Source organism: Semicossyphus pulcher, unplaced genomic scaffold (genome assembly GCF_022749685.1).
Source record: "Semicossyphus pulcher isolate SPU_LCO1_2020_fin unplaced genomic scaffold, fSemPul1.0.p SCAF_16, whole genome shotgun sequence".
Classification (NCBI taxonomy): domain Eukaryota; kingdom Metazoa; phylum Chordata; class Actinopteri; order Labriformes; family Labridae; genus Semicossyphus; species Semicossyphus pulcher.
This window is the reverse complement of record NW_027211670.1, coordinates 24,353,706-24,369,774: the sequence shown is the minus strand read 5'-3', so window position 1 is coordinate 24,369,774 and position 16,069 is coordinate 24,353,706. Positions and strand designations below refer to the sequence as shown.

The window sequence follows — 16,069 nt, the reverse complement described above, 5'->3', positions numbered from 1 at the left end:
ATCAGCTGGATGGAAAAGATGGCAACAAAAGAGGGAGATAAGCGCTAATGCAAAATAAGGAAGGAGGGATATTATGCAGGTTAATATTGGCTCTAAAAATGACCATTTTTGTGTAGAACTCAGTAGTAATATGATGATTTGACTTAGATCATGTGGTGTGATGTGGGCAATAAAATGTCTGCCAGCCTTTTCAATGCCTCTTTGTTAAATTTCACATGCATGAATCTCTTAAGTCTATAAAAGCGGACTCTTTAAAATGAAGCTGCAGCTCGTAATATGCTGTCGTTTGTAAATGTAGTTCGGTGCAGAAGATGCAGGCTCGGTTTCTGAAGTAGAGGGGACATTTCTGAACCCCCAGCTAAATAGATAATTATATTTTCTGCGTTTATTTACATTTATTATCCAGCAAATAACAAATTATGATGGAATTGGTCAAACTACTTTAAAAAGTTATACAACAAACAGGAAAAGAAATGAGGATAAATTACACTGTCTTCCACTTTTATTACAAAGATCCATATCTTCCTTATTTTTCCCATCACTGTCCTTTACTATCTTCTGTCTGATTTATGCTCAATTCTCGAGTCCTTTCGTAAGAATATTAATTGTAAACGTACAACAAAAGTTACATTTTTGGTGGAGGAAGTTGTTATTTCCATACATACGTTATATTTAGCTTTAAATCTTTTCTTATTTCAGCCCTGAGTCTTGCCTGCAGTCCTATCAAAGGCTCCATTCCAATGTTCATACTTGCTTGCATACGACACCAGAAAAAGCCCTTGTACATGTATGTCATATGCCGAAAAAATATTCAGCATGTCGGACTACAAGATCCGGACATATTTAGCCTTTAAAGTAGGTCCTTTGAAGAATGCTATTCGGCTCATGCTGACCCACAGTCACTTGTGCAGCAGAAGATTCCTCACATTGCCTTTTTATTCAAATTTCGCACTGCAGACTGTGATGGATGCATGAGCCCGAGGGTCAAAGTTCATGGTGATTAAGTAGTTTGTTTGTATTGTGTCCTTCCTGCATGCAAAGTACATATGTTTAGGGCAGCTGCAGTACCTAGTGCAATAATAAAATAGTATGTGAACACAGGGTGATAAGAAAGGGAAGCCTGTGTGGCCTGACATGCAACACTCAGGTCAAAACAGTGCAAACCACTTGTAGCTCCTTGTGAAAGATTTTGATTGGCTCCTCTCATATCCGTTTTTGTCTTTGATTTGTTATATCTTAGAGCTGGCCAGTGAGAGGAAACTGTTCAGAGATATTCTCATCTGCACAGGTGTGTGTTGGCACTAAAAACAACATTTAAGTGGAAATTCAGCCTCTGAAAACATCACTGAAGTCTTGTATTTGTTTTGGATGTTTCTGTAAAGATGGCGAGTTGTTGCTGCTTGTGAGGTGTGAAACTGGCCGTGCTGCTGACTGTGTTTCACCCACTAAAACCCTCAAAGGCAGAAAATGAGATGTACAGCTGTCTAAAGGAACTGCTGTTCCTGCTGGGGTCAAGGTACTATGAGTCTGCAGGTCGTCACGATGACTGAAAACCGTTTATCTAAAGAAAACAGACGAACAGCTCCCCAGCTGTGCATATAAAAGCTTTGGCAGCAGAAGTGGAGGATGATAACAGGCAGGAGTAAGAAGCAGTGCGGTTTGGTTGTGATGTTTTTACCTTTCTCAGTCCTCCTCCGGGAACGTGGCCAATGTTGTCAAGAGAGCCGATCTTAGACTGGACTTTAAACTCCAGCTTCTCGTTTTTGATCTCGATATTACCGCCACCTGAAAACAGAACATGGCACCATTACTCACCTCTTTCGCTGTTAGTTATTGCAGTTGAGTTCAGTAAGTAAACGTCCCTTTGGTGAAAGCGCTAACAACTTAATACGTCTCAGTCAGGACAAGTAGCCACAACTAAACTGCTTTTTTATTTTATAATGTTATACTTTTTTTGTGCAAAGTCTTCACCTGAAAATTAACTATTAATTCAGGCTGCAAAATATGTTACAAGTACAACAAGTCCAACTGTCGTGCACAATGTAGGTGTCTAAGAAATATCCAAGTGCTTTTTACAATTGTACTTGTGGAGTACATGCATATAGCTTCTGTCCACGAGTGCATGGTCTGTAATGAAGATTGTCATTGAAAGCTAGTTTTGCAAGTAATTTTACCAAACTTGTTTAAAACATCCTGGAAAAATAATGTAGTTCAGAATAATATTTTTATCATTTCTCTTGCCAAACGTATTTTGATGTCCAGCAGGCCTGTATGCATGTTTTTGGTCTTTTGAGATCTAACAAAACACATACCTGGCTTATGACGGATGTTGTCTTTCGATCCACATTTAGATTGAACGTTGGTCAGATCGATCTTTTTGTGCACAATTTGAACCTGAGAATGCGACAAAACAGAGTACAGAAAGAAATCAGAATAACGCTTTCCTGTAAACTCGGTTTGCATGCAGCTACAGAGGATCTGATCCTAGAAACTGGCCTGTTAGTCTCTACGACTGTTACACGAAGGAAGGAAGGAACACAGATTGATCAAATCTTACACATAAAGACAAACTGGATTAGATATTAAAGTCTCGTGATGCCGTCCGTGACCGTTGCAACCTTAATTAGCTAAATAAATGCAGAAAAATGATCCAGTTTGATGTTAAAAAAAGTTTAGTCTATTGTTAAATTGATCATATTCTGCATTCTCTGACACGCTCATGTTGGTTGAAGATAAAAGTCGTCACCATGAGCTCATCTCAGGCTCTCCTGTCATGGCCGCTGGAACACAAAGCGCTCAGTCTCTGGGCTGAGGTCATCTCAGCGCTCAGGACAACAGGCAGTGTTTGGTGGAGAGGCCGAGGACAGAGACGTATTGTTTCTGTGAGGACTCCTCTCCTCACTGTTTTATGACACTATTAGTTCTCCTCACCATGAGAGATTTACAGATTGTTAAAAATGGATTATCTGTTTTATAAATGATCTGATCTTGCAACTTGAGGCACGGATCAGTTTGAGTCAAAAACACACACAGGATTCATGCATGTCGTATGGAGGCCCAATTCTGCCAGTGTGATAGAAAAAGATTCTCAGTAATGAAACGGTATCTCATGAATAAACCAGAACTCCTGCTTTTCTAGCTTTCTCTCTAAAGTTTAGAGATAAGTGGAGAGGTTTTAATATTACGTGATTTAAAACACTAAAATACATACATTTACATAAATTTTCTTTTATTGCAACACTATGCAAATGTACCATCAGTTAGAGTCCTTATTTCGAGATCATTTGAAGAAGTTTTGGCAATAAAATACGACACAAAATCATCATATTTCAAGACACTAAGTCGTTATTTTATGACTTATTAAGGTCATTTTTTGAGACTGTTGAGAGGATATGTCACTATTTTAAGATACTCATCAAGTCATTTGTTATTTTAAAACTCCTTTTTTTTTTTAGATACTTTGACATTACCCTGAAAAATGTGTTCTGTTGATATACTTTATCACTATTTTGTGACAAGTAAGTGTTAATGTGGAGATTTCTCAATATGTTGGAATAAGTTGCCATTCATTTGAGATGCTATGTCTTTGTTTTCGGAAAGTCTGTAATTATTTTGAGATACTTCACTATTATTTAGAGATATTTACGCATTATGTAGGATAGGAAATCTTTATAATACACATTTTTTCAAGATTTTAACTCATTGATTTGAGATGCTTTGTCTTTATTTTCTAATGCTTACCCATTATTTTGAGATTGTAAGTCATTATTTAAAAATATTTCATAATCATAATTTAAGATATTAAATCATTGTAATTTTTATTTTGAGATTTTAACTCATTGTTTTGAGATACCAAGTCATTATTTTAACATTTAAGATTTTATTGGGAAAGTTTGTCGATGAGATTGATCACAGGATCTTGTGTTCGTCACCTTGGTGAAAACGGGCCTCCATCATTGTTGTTTAGGGGCCAGTTTTGGGGGTCAAAATCTTAATCACGGTCAAACCAACAAGCACAGATTCAACATCAAGCTTACATTACACCATGAGCATTGCATAATACATAATAACAGTGTTAGCTGTGAGAGCAGAGGCACTGCGAGCACTACACCATGACTGCACACCAACAAAGACTCCAGTTAATGAGAACTAATTAAAAGATTCAGTTCGAGCAGAAAGGAAACTACTGCCGTTAAGTGTTTCTACAGTTTGGTTTCTAGTGGTCAGTATGAAATGCTCATGGCTGTGTATAAGTTTAATGATAAAACTGTTAATAGGAGGTGTTATCAGGTCTGTGTGGGGGGGTCCAGGTCAGAGGGGTTTCACACAGACGGGAGGTTCGTGCACTCTGACATCCTGCTCCTTTGTGAAGATGCATTCAGTAAAAGCAACAAGAAGAAGGATTTTGGCAGCAGCTGCAAACCTGCAGCTTTTCACAGGCCAAATCCCAAATCTACTCACATTGCCACCACCGGGTACATGTTTTATATTATCTTTGGAGCCGCAGCGGGACTGCACACTGCTTAAGTCCAACTTCTTATCAAGAATTTGTACCTGGAAAGTTGATATGTGAGGAAAGAAAGACGGTTATCCTGGAGGCAGAAACAGCAGCCGAGGCTGTGAATGAGGCCCTTTTGCTGGGGAGGAAATGAGATCTTTGCGGGAGCTGAGAGAGGTCTAACCAGGGAACACGGCTGATCAAAGAGAAGGGGAAGTACTTTGATTGGTCTTAACAAGGATTTGTGTTATGATCGTAACTGCAGAGATGAGAAGATCCCGTAGTTACTCACATTGCCACCTCCGGGTACATGTTTCATATTGTCTTTGGAGCCACATTTAGAATGCACATTACTATAGTCCACCTTCTGATCAAGTATTTTAACCTGGAAAAGTGCAGAGGTAAGAGAACCACTGAGAGACACTACAGAACTCAGCCTTGTTGTTATAAGAAAAAATACCAAAGAAGAAGAAGTTTGCAGTCGTGGAGGAAGCACGTTGAAATACCACCGAGTCAAAGTTTTACTAAAAGTTTCCATGAAGCCGTTCATCATAGACTGTGTAAAAAGATGGATGACGTTACAGATCCCCAAAAGTGAAGCCAAACCCTCTCTGTCGCCCCCTGCTGACTGGCTGCAGTACAACTCATAAAGCCCGCCTCCTCCATGTTAACAGATGGGACATGAGTCAAACTATAAAATCAAAATACACGTCAAATACATTTTTCTCAAACATGGTTTCTGTCATTATAGTTAGTTCTTATCATGCTGATTTATGTCCAAGTGTTCATTTTTCTGACACTTTTAATTTGTTATTTGATGCTATAAAAAGGGGGTGTGACCTCATGATTGACAGCTCTGTGGACAAATGGGGCTCCTGCAGCGTTCTGTTCCCGAGTAGCAGAGTAGAGGAGGAGAGGCGAGAGGAGACGTAACTAACACTAACACTACAGTCATTGAACTTTCCATCAGCGTGAATATCTGCTTCAGACCGACACAAGAAGCTGTTCTGCTGCAGACTGAGCCCACCTGAGGGCTCCAACACGCCAAGGACACCTGAGGGCTCCAACACGCCAAGGACACCTGAGGGCTCCAACACGCCAAGGACAACTGAGGGCTCCAACACGCCAAGGACACAAGGTAAAGGTGTGTGTCGGGTAGAGGAAGGGGCAGGACATCGATACTGCGGCTCCACCAGCCGATCTCTACTGCACACGCTCTGGATACAGGTGGACAAGATGGCAGCACCCGCTCCAGGGGGAATTTTGGCTTCACTTTTGCGTCGTCCGTCTTTACATACAGTCAATGGCGGACACATTGACGACCCATAACTGCTAGCTAGTAGGACCTGTGCGTCATGAGGGTGACTTGAATTTGAGATTTCTTCCATTGCACGCAAAATGATGGGTTTTTTTGTTTTCCAGGAAATAACAAACTCTAAAACATAATTAAAAATAGTCTTATCTTAAGCTGAGGCAGAGCTCAGCTTAGTTTGATGTGTTTTGAAATATTCAAGTGAAGTACTACTGCTCTCAGCTACTTCCACCACTCGATGTTTGTACCTCATTTAATGTCTGTGAAGGTTCTCAGTCATCCAGGTCATGGTAATTCTAAGCTTAATCCAAAAGGCAGCTGAACACTTCAACCAAGTATTGAAGACTTCAACCAAGTCCAGTTGCCTTTTGGATTAAGCTTAGAATGTATTTGTGCAGTAAATAATCCAGTTTTTAAATAGTGAACATTTCCTCTACTTGCAGCAGAAGGATCGTGTTCGCTAGCTCAGAGAAGGCTCAGATTTCTAGACTTCATCTTCAGTAAAATATTTGCAGATGAGTTTTTGTCCAGATTCCTCACCTTTCCTCCACCAGGCGTGTGCTTGAGGTTGTCTTTAGAGCCACAGCGAGACTGCACGTTAGCCAGGTCCAGCTTCTTGTCCAGGATTTGGACCTGCACAGTGCGAGAAGAAGCAGAACGATAATCAGAACTTTAAAGAAGGAAAAGCTGCAGAGAGGAGCAGCTCAAGAGGATGAATTAAGATGATGAAGGGATGAGAATTAGACTAAAGTGGACTCTTTTCATTTAAGCTGCCATCCATAACTTCACACAGCTGTTTGATTCAACCACTGCAAACCAAAGCAATCTGTAGGGGGTATTTTTACGAATGTAGTGCCTTTTAAAATACAAATATCATGCAGACATATGACACTTCTCGAGCACTGGCTCATTTTAATAACTAATAAAATGTTACAGATGCCAGCTTTAATGCCTCAAAGCAGTGGTCTTTTGGTTTCATATAAGTTGAGATTTTAGTGCAACAACTAGAATGTAAAGTAAAAATATTTCCGTGTCTTATTAGTATCTTTTGAGCAGGTTGTGTCTGCACAGTTTCCATTGTAAGTCCATCTTCTGGTCGTGTGTTTGAACATGGAGAGCACAAGTAAGAGAGCACTTAGTTTTTTACCAAAAGTTGTTTTTTGATGATCATAACTGCAGAGATACTCAAGAGTCTGGTGTTGAGTTCATCCCTCAGTTACTCACATTGCCGCCACCGGGTACATGTTTCACATTGCCTTTGGAGCCACACTTAGACTGGACACTACTATAGTCCAACTTCTGATCAAGGATTTGAACCTGGAAAAATGAAAACGTCAGCTTTTAGATGTTGAGCGCAAGAAGACGATGGTGTGACACGAGCTGTGAAGAAACAGCCGCTCACTCGTGGCGTTGTGTGTCACCGCATGCAGGTGGAGGTGTCACAGAGGAGGAGAGGGGAGGGGGAATATAAAACCATGTGTCCTGTGAGTTTCATCCTCTCTCCTGTTTGTTTGATCACCGTTTAAATGATTTATTTTGCTCCATAAATATCACAACTTAACATCCTCTAAAATTCAGCAGAGAAACATCAGACACGTGACTGCAGCCGGTACAAAATTAGAACAAAGACGTGCAGAGCTCTGAATGCTAAAATGGGCCTCACACACGTACACACTCATCAAACGCAAAAGACACACACACAAACACACACAGCATATGGACAACATGTACACAATGTGGGGACAGCACTAAAACACAGATTGGAGTCTCAGTTCCAAAAACACTCCTCAGAGACATCGGCGCTCCGAAAGCAGAAACAGAACGATTGGTTGATGGAGTCTCAGTGGGCAGAGGAATGTTTCCCTGTTCTCTGTTCTGGCCTTTGTTCAGGCTGCAGGCGGATCAGATTTATTCACCAATTTGGACTTAAGACATAAATCTCAAGCTGTTTTTTAACCGATCTGCAAGTAGCTGACATTTCATCCAGATTATCCAAACTTCATTTTACACTTTATTTGGGAGAAGACCCAAAATGTTGGATATGTTCCTTAAATGCTGAACAGGGAAGCTAAAGTTACAGTCAATCAAAGCTGAACAGGAAGTCTGCCTGTAAACTGTGTTGGATGTTTTCAATGGGACAGTTTGGGTAACACTTTGTCTTCTTTCTGCTGATCTTAGTCTGACCGCGTGTGTCTCTGACATCTTCTTTCACTAATACTAATAACCCATAGTGTTTTGAATGAGAGGCGCTCTGTGGAGACCACTACAAGTATGGTGCAATATTTTAATGAGTGAGTGCACGTTTTGTTAAACATGTTCTAGTAGATGCAAATAAAGGTGCTCCAAACTAAGGAGCTGCAGAGGCGTAACATAAAGATGTAAAGTTTATTGTAAACAGGGCAGGATTTAAAAAGTTAAACGTCACATTGCAAATCTTTCAAATTGTTTTTGGACCTTTAAATTTATTTTTAATTTTATTTTAGACCTTTCTAAATAGGTATGCATTTATTGCCATGCACCTTTTATCAGGATGGACAGGTGAGGTTTATACCGATATGATTGATTCTGCCTCCAAAGCAGCTCCGTCTGCAGAAATGTTACCTGGCTCTAAACCTCCACTCTGCAAACAACACCGTACGTTTGGACTGTGAGCAGTGTGAGGTGTACGCTGTTACAAGTACCTTTCCACCTCCGGGCTGGTGTTTGATGTTCTCAGTGGAGCCGATCTTGGACCTGACGTTCTTCAGGTCGGGCATGGGTCCTGCTGCTGCAGCCAGCGGAGCCGGGGGGCGGCCCTTCAGCGAGCCTGGGGATTTGGGTGTAGAACGTACCACCGCCACCTTCTTCACCTTGTTGGCCTCGGCTGCTGCCTTCGCAGAGAGCGCTTGGCTAGTGGGAGATTTAGGAGTACCAGGGCTGCTCTGTCCACTCTTGGCATCTTAAGCAATCAAGATAAGCCACAGGGTCAGAAGTTTGAAGCAAGTCAACGTCGTGGATGAAAGGAAATTAATGCAGAAATGATCATAAATCATAAAAACAAACTGGGAGCTGTGCTGGCTGAAAGCGGCCCAAGTTCGATCCAGGATTAACCGGATCAGACTTAGGCACGGAGGCTTAAAGTGATCGCTAATGATTCGTGCTTTTGCTTTTTCTTGTTTTTTACCTTTTTCATTTTTTGGAGTGGGAGGTTTCTTGGCACTAGCTGTATCACAAAAAATATGACACATCATAAGTAATCTTAAATCCTACGACTTATAGAAAGACAGAAATCAAAAGTAAATGTTTAAGATCAGATTAAAAAATGAAGTGTGAAGTGCTCAGGTCATACCTCCAGGTCTTGCAGAAGTTTTGGCTCCAGGAGTTTGAGACTTGGCACCACTCTGCAAATCAAAAACAACAACAACGAAATACTTGAGTTTCCATCAGAGACTTTCAGCTCTCAGAGCTTCAGCTGCTTCAAATCTACGTGCATTCACTCCGAGGCAGGTCAGTAATCAGAACACGTTTGGATGCAGAATCACAAAGCTTGCACATTTCATTCTGATCTGCTCGAGTGTCAGACTGTACTCAGTGATGATGAGGCTTTGGTTAGCGATGATGTTAGCCTAAATCACTGCAGATCTGGGTGCATTCAAACTCACTGAACTTAGCTGATATTCTGCATCCCTCCATCCTGCCCTCAGCGCAGGTCTAACCTCTAAGCTGCATTCAGACCTGTACTTACTCCGGGCTGCCCTGTGCTGCTGGCTTTAATGGGGATGGAGCTGGGGCCGTTGCGGGCTGACGCGGGTATTTTGCTGCCCTTGGTGGGTATGGAGGGTCTTTTAAGGGAAGAGGTTGGAGTGGTGGCAGTTTGAGTCTTTTTCATGAGGAGGGAAAATGGTGAAAGAAACAAAGTTCTAATGACAATGAACAGAAAACAGAGGAATGAAAAATGATGGAAATGAAAGGTTGATTTTCATGAATGTAATGTTGAAGGATTATTCTGGTTTATTACAACTTGGACCTGATTTTCATGGTCTTCTAATCACTTTAAGCAGCTGTAAAATTTGCAATCTCCAAAGTAAACGCTGAAATCTGGGAGCACATCGGGGCAACAAAAAATATGACAAAATATGTTCTTCCTAAACGACACATATGAGTGTTCTTTAAATCTTGCCGCTGTGGCTTTGGCCTTCAGTCAAGGGTCAGTATTACACACAGCAAACTGTCAGCCCAATCTGCAGCTCCCTTCGTCTCTAAAGTCCGTTTTTAAGCATCTTTAAGCTCCTTGTTTTGGTTTCCTGGCCTGCTGCTTCACTGTTTTAGTCGACCGCTCTCATCAGTGTAATTTCCAGCAGCTCTTTTGAGGGACCAAAGCTCTATAATCGCTCTTTAATCCCTCGGGAGGTGGAGGTGTGAGGAGAAGGTTTTACCAGATTATCTAAACCACTTTATTAAGAGGAACAACTTGAAATGAGCAGAACAATCCCTCGTTGCATAATGACGGAAAGTTCTCTTGGTCAAAGTTGAACATGGATGTTAGTCAATTATAAAATATGTTTATTTCAGTTTGGGTAATAACTCACCATTGGTCTCTTACTAACAATTTATTTACAACCTGTCTAATCAAAGCCTGACAGTCAGACAAATCTTCAAGCTCTTGTTTTATTTCCTTTGGCCGACGTGTCTTTTTTCCCCTCCAGTTCAGATTTCTATGAGACCTGATGAAAGTCGGGCCAATCACAACCATTTGTCTATAATGGGGTGGGCCTACGAACCGTTGAGGCATCTTCGTAAACCAACATGGCTGCCGAGGACATGGGAAACCGGACAGTAGATTAGGTCCTGCCAATCATCTGTATATTATGTTGAACTAGAAGCCTTATACTTTGAATGTTTGAACTAGCTTCCTAGCCTAGCATCCTACCGCTATGTCACATGTTTCGCAATCCTGGAAGCTATCGGATATCAGATAAAGACAATCAAGCCTCTGGGGGCTTTCAGTGCAGCCTGCGGACATCAGGAAGAAGATATCCAGTTGTTGCTCTGATTGGTTGTACCATTTAATCTGTCAACCAGCTCCCAGATCATTAGTTTAAGAACTGATAGAAAATCTGTACAAAGCTTCCAAAAAGGGTTCCAAGTTGTTTTAAACCAGAAGGATCCCTTTAATGAGAGAGATGATGTCACTCCTTGAATGTTCTCATTCACGTACCTTATCCGCAGAGCCGTTATCCATCTTTGCTTGAGCTGCAGACAGAAGACAGAAGCAGAATTTAGATTGACCCCATTTTTGGAATTTAACATCTATAATTTATCCTTTTTATCCACTCAAGTGAGATAAATGAATCCTTTTTTTCCATGTGTGTGCTTGAACACATTCTCACAGCAAAGAAATGAAATCTCGGTGATGTGGGGTTATGCAGCATGCATCGTGACACAAAGTGCTCGTGGAAAACAAAAAGTGTTTGTTTTTTTCGGGGCTGCATAACCAGCAGAGTGAGCTTTGATGGAGAGATGAAACAAAAAGCTAAAGTGGGGAGGGAGGACGGCAAGCTTCTCCTCGGGTCAAAGTTAACGTCCATAGAAAAGAACTCTGAGGGAGAGTGCTGCAAAGAAAGCTGCGTTGTAAAAGAAACAAGTGGAAGGAGTTAACTGAGGAGGGCTGGTTCTGAACTGGTGAACATGACAGCAAACAGACCTTTGAAAATAGCGACCGGCACCAGAGACTTTCTGGCTGGAGAGCTCTGGGGGGGAGTTTTCTGCAGCTCAGCGGTACCGGTGGTCTGAGCCACATCGCTCCTCATGTCTGAGTCATTAGAAATGTCAGGCTTTGAATAGCTGCCTCTATGTGATGATGAGTCACTGCTGCTGTTTTCAGCTGGCGTGCAAGGCGGCGGTTTGGTAAAAAGGCTATCCATGTCGGAAATGTTCCTACTGTTTTGTTCTGGGTGAAGATCTTCTGAGGGAGAATCAAAGATGGAGTGAGACAGACTTTGGGTGCGAGGGGGGTTAAGTGTTTCTGGGCTCATGTTTTTGCTTTCAGCGTCACTGCAGGACTTTAAAGCTGCTCTGTGTGCAGTCGCTCCATCTTTAGTTTGCTCCGAGACGAGCTGCCCTCCTTTATCTCCGATGGATGTCAGGTCTTCCAAAGCCGAGCTGCGCATTAAAGACATCCCGGACAGATTGCTCATTTCACTCAGACACTCGGAGGCGTCGAGGCTGATCGCCCTGTGGGAATCCACTGCTCCAGTCCGCTCAGGGCTCCCCCTGCTGGCCATTATGTCCGGTCTAATCTCTGCCCCGCCGCTGAGGTCTTCAGAGGCCCATAAAGAGTCACTCAGCCTCTTCCCCGCCACCTCGGTTCCTGGGTCCAGAGGGCAGGAAGCTCCCAAGAAGTCAACGCCCTCCCCGGCGGCTCCGTCTACAGCAGGCTGTGATCCAGCGCCCGCAAACGCAAACTCACTGCCGACTCCAGAACCAGGCTTTGCTAATTTGTTTGGAAAGCAGATTAATGATGACAATCACAGCACTTGTTTTCCATCTCCCCATTGAAACCATAAAATAATGAAAGAAGTGAAGAACACTGGGAAACTGATGTCCATGAGGAAAATAAAGATTACTGTAGAACACCCAAAACACTGAGAGAGCTACACAAAGTGAAGATGCAAAACTGAGACGTGACCAGTGGTGGAAAAAGATCACATGAACATAAGATGAGATGAAGATGGACGGTAATGCATCACACTGGGCTGACAGACGACAGATGATGCATTCCAGTGAAAACCACCAATAAAATGTTTTTTTATTGTAAATAAAGTGATTAAAATATGATACAGAGTTCCTTAAATATGATACAAAGTATGTGTAGTCTGGAATAATAATAATAAAGTCTGGTTTAATAAATTGATATTGAAAATATATAATATACAGGCGTTTTATTGTACAATTAAAAGGAGCATGGGCTGACTCAGCACATAAACTGTCATTAAAATTGCCAATTTATAATTTTCTAACTCATTTTGCCTTTGAATTAAGAATGGAGAGCTGAGCTATGAAATTGAATCACAAACTTTCAATGTGCCGTTTTGTATTTACTTGAGTGTTTACGTACATTTCTAACCCATAATTCATAGTGTATTGTGTTTACTGTCTTTACTGTTTCAGTTCTCTCACAGCTACCATCGTCCCTGTGTAGCAGCAGAAATGCATTCACAAAATCAACTTCTATGCAATAAAAATGCGTGAAAAAAAGAGCTACATGAATAAAGTAAATAATTTTGAATTTTTTATGAGTTTTAATGTTTTTACAGCTTGTTTCGTTCCCCAAATGGCCAAAAATCCAAATAATTTGGCTTTAGATGTTTCAAAATGTTGTGATACTATTAAAAAAATGTAATATTAACTCATTATTTAAGATAAAATGAGGAAATTAAGTTATTAATGGCAACGATTTCTTAAAATTTTAGTTTATTAAGTTATTTAATTGCAAATATTATGAATCAATCAAAAAAAAAAACTTTTACACTTAAGTTCTGCAGAGTCTATAATTATTCAGGTGGTACCCTCCAGACTGTGCAATACAGCAGCAGTAACATATGACAAATGGGTCCATGTATGGCATTTATGAAAAGCTGAACAGCTGCTTCCCCTCTGGGCTCCACCTAAAGTCATTACTGTCTTCATATCTGCCTCCTGCGGTAAATAAAAACAGTCTAAGTGCGATCAATGAGAATAAAAGCGCCTACCTGTTGGAGCTGCTCCTCCTGCTGCTGGTCGGACATGAAGAGACAGATGGAAAAGACATTAGAGCACGACCAGTAATGACTTTCTGTCATTCATGACTGATTAATACTCTCACTCACTGCAAAGAAATCCATTCAAAGCCCGCATACAGCACGTCTTCAGTTAATGCAGAAAGCCCAGAGCACATGTCTGTTAAATATATCGCTCAAAAACATAAACACACAGAGCGGCCGCATGTTTGATCGGTCTGTCATGTGCAGCAGTACCACACCTTAGCTGGTGCTGCGTGTGGTACTGCTCAGCTGTTTTTAACATTATTCTGGCGTTCATGGAGCGGGGCATCTGTTAAACACATCACAGGAGTCTGAAATCCTCCTGCGGTTTGGCCTCTCAAAAATAGCCAGGATGTAACCATGTTTTTGTATAAAATGTTTGAGTCTGTTTATGATCATGTTTCTGTTCTGAATCGGAGGAGTATAAAACATCAGAGCCAAGCATGAAAAGAAGAGAAGAAGCAACAGAAATCCAAACTCCCACCCATTTCCAAGAAAGCTGCTGAAAGAAAAAGACAGTCGGCTTATTTCAAATCAACACAAGCAGATTAGATCATCGAACTTAAAGGTTCAACATAATGGGAAATATACACGTACACTCTTACACTAGAGTTTAACAACAAGATGGATACCACTCTCGTATCTTAAGGTTCAACATGAAGGTATGACCAGCAGCCACTTAGCTTAGCACAAAGGCTAGAAGCAGGAGGAAACGGTTAGCAGAATAACCTCCCTGAATTCATGATTGGTTAATTTATACTTCAGTTTTTATTGAGATTAGAAAAAACAAAATACATCATGTTTATTATTCAATATTGATATTGAAGTTTCCTGTAGCTACCGTTAGCTAGCTGGTTAGGAACACACAACATGAAGATAAGACTACTCTGGAGTCCAAATGTTTCTCTTCTGATTAAAGCAAACGGTCTTTGCCTCTGTGCCGAGATAAAGACCTCATCAGTCTGTCCACTGCAGAGAAGTCCAGCTGATATCATCATTAAAATCCAAAGTAGAGGATCACTTTCAAACAGAAATACAAGAAAAATGTTTCAACATATGGACATGTGAGAATTTGATGCTCCTCTTTGTCTTACATTAAAACTAACTGAATCGTTTTGGGTTTTAAGCAAAACAAAAACATTTGATTGTTTCAGCTCGAGGGTGCGTTCTTCACTGCTTCACCAAGCCGTCCAGTTGAGTTCAATCAACTTTGTTGCTTATTAGAACTACTATTATTATTATTATATTATTTTCATGTTAACATTGGCAACAGTTATGGTTGGTGTCATAAGAAACAACTCAATTCCATGTCTGTTTGTTTTTATACAGCTCTCAGTTGAGGCAGACGGCTGTGCATCTGTGAGTCCAGTTCTTCTCAAGGTTTCTGCCGGTTAAAAGCAGCAGCTGTTGCCAAGTTCTTGCCTCTCTGCCTCTGTAAATATTAGTAAAAGTCTGGTCTAGACCTGCTTATTATAATAATAATAATAAGCATAATTATTGAGGCACATAGCAGCCTGACCAGAGACTCAAAGTTAACTGAATTGTCCCTTCTTATATGACAAAGGACTCAAATCTGCCATTTTTAAATACAGTATCCAATCAGTTGCAAAAGACTCTAAACACTGCACTACATTCTGACATGGTTCATGTATTTATTACTATCTGGTATCAACCCCACCTATGATTTAATGGTACTGTCTGCAGGGGGAGTGCAGATTTAAGGTTTAATGGGACCATGCTGAAAGTCTTTGGTGGATACGCGGCTTTAGAGGTTCTGGTAAGCAGATTTTGGTGGCTTTGGATGGAGATAAGCTGTTTCCCCTTGTTTCCAGTCTTCATCCGAGGCTAATCTAACCAGCTGCTGGTTTGAGGCTTCATATTTTAGTAACAGACACTTGAGTGGTATTGATCTTCCCGTCGCTCTGCAAGAAAGCAAATGTTTCCCAGCATGTCAAACTAGTCTTTTACAGATGCTGGGAAAAACAACTGAATGCACAAGCAGCTGAAAAGAAAAGGCGAGCTGAAAGTCCGGAGGCATACCAAGCTGCCCCTCGTCTCCACATGAGGCGGCTTCAACACCTCCTTTCACTGCAGACGTCTCTGCTGTGGGATAAATGCACGTCAGTCAGGCAGGAAACAGATATCACTGAACCTTAAGTCTAACCCTAATCTGACACGTTTACTCCCGTTTACTCGGCTGAATCAGCTCTGAAACAACATCCCCTGACCTGGTGTGAGCGGCTACGGGTCAGCTGTGGTATTTCTCATGTTCACACACTCTGGAGCTGTTGAACAGATCAAGGAGGCTTTTCAAACCGATGACACTCCTCTCCACTGCTCTGGACCAGCTGTCAGTCTCAGTGTTTATGATCAAAGCGTGCTCGACCCAGACGAGAGTGGAGCTACTGTGGCTAACTCTTACCGGCACACAGACGCTTTATTTTCCATGTTAGTGCTGATTCTGCATGTTCACGGGAG

At 41.3% G+C, this 16,069-nt stretch overlaps 1 protein-coding gene across 1 annotated transcript in view; it reads right to left on the bottom strand.

The window, feature by feature from the left end:
• Positions 1-16,069, bottom strand: part of mapta (microtubule-associated protein tau a) — a 37,677-nt gene that overhangs the window by 5,729 nt on the left and 15,879 nt on the right. The window contains exons 4-13 of the mRNA XM_069665126.1: positions 15,632-15,694; positions 13,541-13,564; positions 11,008-11,042; positions 9,535-9,669; positions 9,139-9,190; positions 8,974-9,012; positions 8,492-8,748; positions 6,351-6,443; positions 2,313-2,394; positions 1,679-1,785 (exon numbers count right to left, since the gene is read on the bottom strand). Coding sequence (XP_069521227.1) covers positions 1,679-1,785; positions 2,313-2,394; positions 6,351-6,443; positions 8,492-8,748; positions 8,974-9,012; positions 9,139-9,190; positions 9,535-9,669; positions 11,008-11,042; positions 13,541-13,564; positions 15,632-15,694 — 887 coding nt within the window. The remainder of the gene's footprint in view (positions 1-1,678; positions 1,786-2,312; positions 2,395-6,350; positions 6,444-8,491; positions 8,749-8,973; positions 9,013-9,138; positions 9,191-9,534; positions 9,670-11,007; positions 11,043-13,540; positions 13,565-15,631; positions 15,695-16,069) is intronic.